This window comes from Schistosoma mansoni (genome assembly GCF_000237925.1).
Source record: "Schistosoma mansoni, WGS project CABG00000000 data, supercontig 1529, strain Puerto Rico, whole genome shotgun sequence".
Taxonomy (NCBI): Eukaryota; Metazoa; Platyhelminthes; class Trematoda; order Strigeidida; family Schistosomatidae; genus Schistosoma; species Schistosoma mansoni.
The window spans coordinates 1-4,533 of NW_017386637.1; the positions used below are offsets into that span (position 1 = coordinate 1).

At 36.1% G+C, this 4,533-nt stretch overlaps 1 protein-coding gene across 1 annotated transcript; it reads left to right on the forward strand.

Annotated features, from left to right (window-relative positions):
* Positions 1-706: 706 nt before the first annotated feature.
* Positions 707-4,024, forward strand: Smp_206160 (unnamed protein product; the record flags this gene model as incomplete). Its single annotated transcript, XM_018790931.1, has 3 exons — positions 707-814; positions 2,447-2,560; positions 3,806-4,024. 3 exons carry the CDS (start codon positions 707-709, stop codon positions 4,022-4,024), a joined length of 441 nt encoding a protein of 146 aa, XP_018644818.1.
* Positions 4,025-4,533: the final 509 nt, after the last annotated feature.

Consider the following 4,533-nt stretch of genomic DNA (forward strand, 5'->3'; position numbering starts at 1 on the left):
AATTCATATATATATATGGATCACCGGCCACTGTGAACAGCGATAACCATGACGTGCTATGCTGACTAGTATTGGCGATGGTTGAAAAAAGTTAGGGGCGGCCAAACCAAAACCTGGCATCAGTCCTTGAGGTCACTAACTTCTAGTCTGAGCCATGTTGGTAGATGCAGACTACCTGGTTGGGGTCCGCGTGACTATCGTAACCAATGGTTGGAGACTCTGTGTGACATGGCTCAGAATCGATCACAATGGCGTAGGTGTATACACTCCTTGTCTTCCCTTAAAGTATGAGATTAAAATTGCTTTATACCTTTCTTTCTACTAACTAATTCTTTCTTCCTGCACTATATCCTTATACACAATCTTTCTTTTATATATTACTACCATTGAAGTAGCTACTTCTATGAATCTTGTATTGATCTTGATGTGCTAATGAGGTGTGGCAACTTGGACCGATGCATATATGTGCCTGGTATTACGTTGTATCTAACTGAAGTGATAAAAATACATTAAAATTCCAAACAGTATACCTCAGATTCAAGCCTTACTCCACGTAATTCGGTTTAAGCGGCCTGTTTAAATCACTATCCCTCATTCGACACAGTATGGCTCAAATGTGAGTAATTAGAACCTATACTTGCTGAATTAGCTATAATATAATATTAATATACCGAGTTGTCTAATAATTTTTAATACTTTTTTGTTTATGTTAATCAGAGTAAATTATCAAAAAACTCCACTACATGTCAAACGTTCCAGTTCAAAATGTGGTGAATGGTTGAATTATTCTCTTGTGAAAAAATTGGTGGACAAGGTGAGCTATTTATAATTTCTCGAATTGTATAACCATCTTTTCTACGGCGTTAGTGGTTTACCGACTATGTGGAGAAACTCTGGAGTCGCTCACATAGTTGTTTGGAAGCTAATGATACTGTTGGACTCCTCAAAGGGTAATGTGTAACGGGACATAAACTAGTAAACTACTGGTTGATAATTAAGTATCTCAGCTACTGATTGTTTTCTCTTAGCTACTGAACATTATGTTTCCACATTTCACTTATTTCCTATTTATTCCTTCAGTTTACTTCATTATTTCGGTTTCGATAATCCTCTAAAGCTTCTCTATTTGTAATTTCATTAATTTAGTCTAGGCTATCCATGTGTCTCAGTTTTTTTACTTTCACGATTTTAACAGGCATACTGTTGTGATTAGTTTTAAGCTAACAACACTATAATTTATATCGTGATTACTTACATTACAAAGGAAGGCGGAATAATCCTGCACTTTTGTAGTATCTTTTATAAATAACTATTTTGATGCATTATTCTGTATTTTATTAGTTAATGTCAACCATCTTGAGTCGATAATATTCGATCGGGATCGAAGTTTGTACAGACATGACAATGGCTAGTACTTACTGATCAATCATTGTAAATATCTCAGTCCTGCAGACGTTCAGTTGCAGCCTAAACAACACAATGTTGACGTCTCAGATTGCTAACACAGTGTGGGGCGATTTCGAACCCTACGGACAATGCTGACTCCCTCAAAATTATAGGTAGGCTCTATCGACAAGTGCAAAATGTCTCGGAACCTGGATTTAGGGTTTCCTATTGACCCCCTCCAATCACTTAATACTAAAGACAGTGTACTTTGTGTCGAGTCTTTTAGACTAGTAATCGTATTGTAACTTAACCGTTTGAATGCTGTCAGGATTAAGCAGTAAACAGACGTGACAGTGGTTACTACTCAGTAATCTACTAGTACCTGAAAACTTCTTAACAAGATTCTGAAGTCCTTTTTAATACGTTTATAGCTAAATTGTTATATTGGGTGTGTTTGTTGTTTTTCGACTGATAATTTAAGCGAATGAGATGAAATTTGTTCAGGTTTGTTAAGTCTCCTTGTTCGGCCGAGTAATTCTTTTACCTAATATTCTCGGACGCTTGACTCACTTAACTGGTCCCCTCATCAAAATACAACTTGGGCAGGAATGTTAATATATTATGGAGAAAAATAGCAGATGACTGAATGTCAGTTTGTACACAAACTTTACGTAGGAATGTTCAAGAGTCTTTTCACCTCGTCTATTAGCACTGATTGGTTGAAAATGGACCAATCGGGTATTTTTTCTGCCAACAAAGTTGGCGGTAGAGTTTTCGTCGTGAACTGAGATGAAATCAAATTCTACCGAAAACCTGAGGGGGACTGTTTCGTCTTTGATCGTGACCTTTTTGTAATGGCTATTCGCCATTTCACATCAGATCGTGGAGTTCCACGACCAAACCATCCAGCTCAGAGAACAAACCTACATCAAAATTACCCACCTGAGCTACAAATCTTACCCCCCCCCATTATTATTATTACCATTGTGTAATATTTACAGTACATAGTCTGTGAAAAGAAAATTTTAAAAATGAAATCAAACTATCTCATTTCTTAAAGGAATTTCTCTTTTTTGGACAACATGTGGATTTAATCGAAGACAAAACTCTGAAACATGAAATTGTTAATCCACCTGGTCGAGCTTTTGCTGGAACTGTATGGGAGCATTATTCTGTAAGTTTCATTTTTTTGTTGTTGAAGAACTATCTAATAATTCCCTTTAAAAATACACCTGACATATATTTTCTATATCCTTTTCTTGTGTGAAGCTGTTAATAATGAATTTTTTTGACCACTTAGTTAGGGATTATCAATATAGAACCTGACATGAGTGCGAATCGCTCGAAGTTGCCATCAACTCAACAAGTAATCAATTGAATGATGGGTTAATTGGAGTAACAATAGGAAATTAAACAGTATAGGATCCAATCAAAGAATGTAAGGCTAGGAATAATTGCTGAAGATGTGGACCGGAATAGATAATAGATGCAAATGTGCCACTGTGATCAATTTCGCACCATACCACTCAATATCTCTTAATCATTGATTATGAGTGTTGCATAAGCCCAAGCTATAAAGTAAAATAACCTTTCGACATGACTCAGACTAGAAGTCACTGATGGACACCGTTTATTGATTTGCCAAACCTTAGATTTGTTTCCAACCATATTCTATGTCAACAAATATTTCACGTAAAGGTAATGGTCGGTTAGACATGCTCAATATATGTATCCTAACTACTTAAGCTGATGGAGATTTTTAGCCTCATCAATTGACTTATCTTTCTCGCCTATTTCTCTACACTTTATGCAAAGATTACTAACTCGGTGGTTCACCTACACACTAGCAATTCCTCGAAGACACCTATGATGATACTATACATATCTACTTTCATAGGCCATATTTCTAAGCCGTACGGTAATGCACAGCGAACTTCAGCATAGTATATTGCCCCCCTTGGTTACAAATGAATATCTCTCTTCTCCACAGGTTGATCGGGTTATTGAAACGCAATCAAGCTTTCTGCATCCATGTCGCGATTTCGACCTTCACTAGTCTGTCATAGCTGTGAAAACCCCTAATATAAATGTAGTGTTTGGGTTTCCCACTACCTCAATTTACGTCATCAGACTAGTCAATAAAGAAACTCCGATTAGATAAGTGATATAGATGACTTAGTTTGTTCTTAGATTACTAGAATGAAAATAATATTTCATTAAAAGGTATTTTGAATTCGTAATCCGCTAGTGTTAAGAAGCTATCGCTCTATAAAATCCATCATGTACAACCACGGGGACCAGGATATGGATTGACTGATTGAAGGGCAGCGACTTTAATCACTAAACCACCATCGCGATAGTTCAGTTACTATTCATTTTTACAGTATATTATAGACTAGATTTTGTTCGTTTTTTATAGCAAGGAAAAGGAATACGTTTTCACAACCTTCAAACATTCTCCAGACGTCTCCGCTTTCGTGTAGGTCTTCTGCAAGAGTATTTCGGTTGTAATTTTACCGTCACTGCTTACTTGCTATCGTCGAAACCGACTGAATTATCTTTTAATCAGTTGGACCATGATTTATTTATTTTGCAGCAAGAAGGTTCACAAAAGTTTCAAATTTCAAGGTATGATTGAAGTTAGTTATTTACTTTCCAAAACAATTTTTTAAGTGACAACTTTGTGTATTTATGTACAGCATATTAAAATAGTAAGTAATGAAACGGAATGTGGATAGCAGTGGATCTCATTGCTGTTCCATATTTTTGCAGACTGAATAGCTCAGTGATGACTTTTCTAACTGTAACTGACAGTGGATGAGGAAGTTTCAAATTAAACGAGGTAACATCATGCATTGGTTGCATAACAGTCCACACATTTAGCTTCCAACCAGTGTTGCAGGTTTAAGCTCTTCTATATCTACTTTGATGGTCTTCGCGGCTGAAAAGTATCACTAGCCCTCAAGCAGTGTTAATATGAATCTATAATTGGTAAATGATCAGAAACTCAACTATTAGGCAATGTTTATAATCTTTTCTTCATCTGACCAGCTTCGTTTGCCTAAATAATATCATTATTCATAAAACAAAAGTAACTTTCTGCCTGGATTTAGTGTAACTACATCAGAGATTTGCGATTTGCTTAGT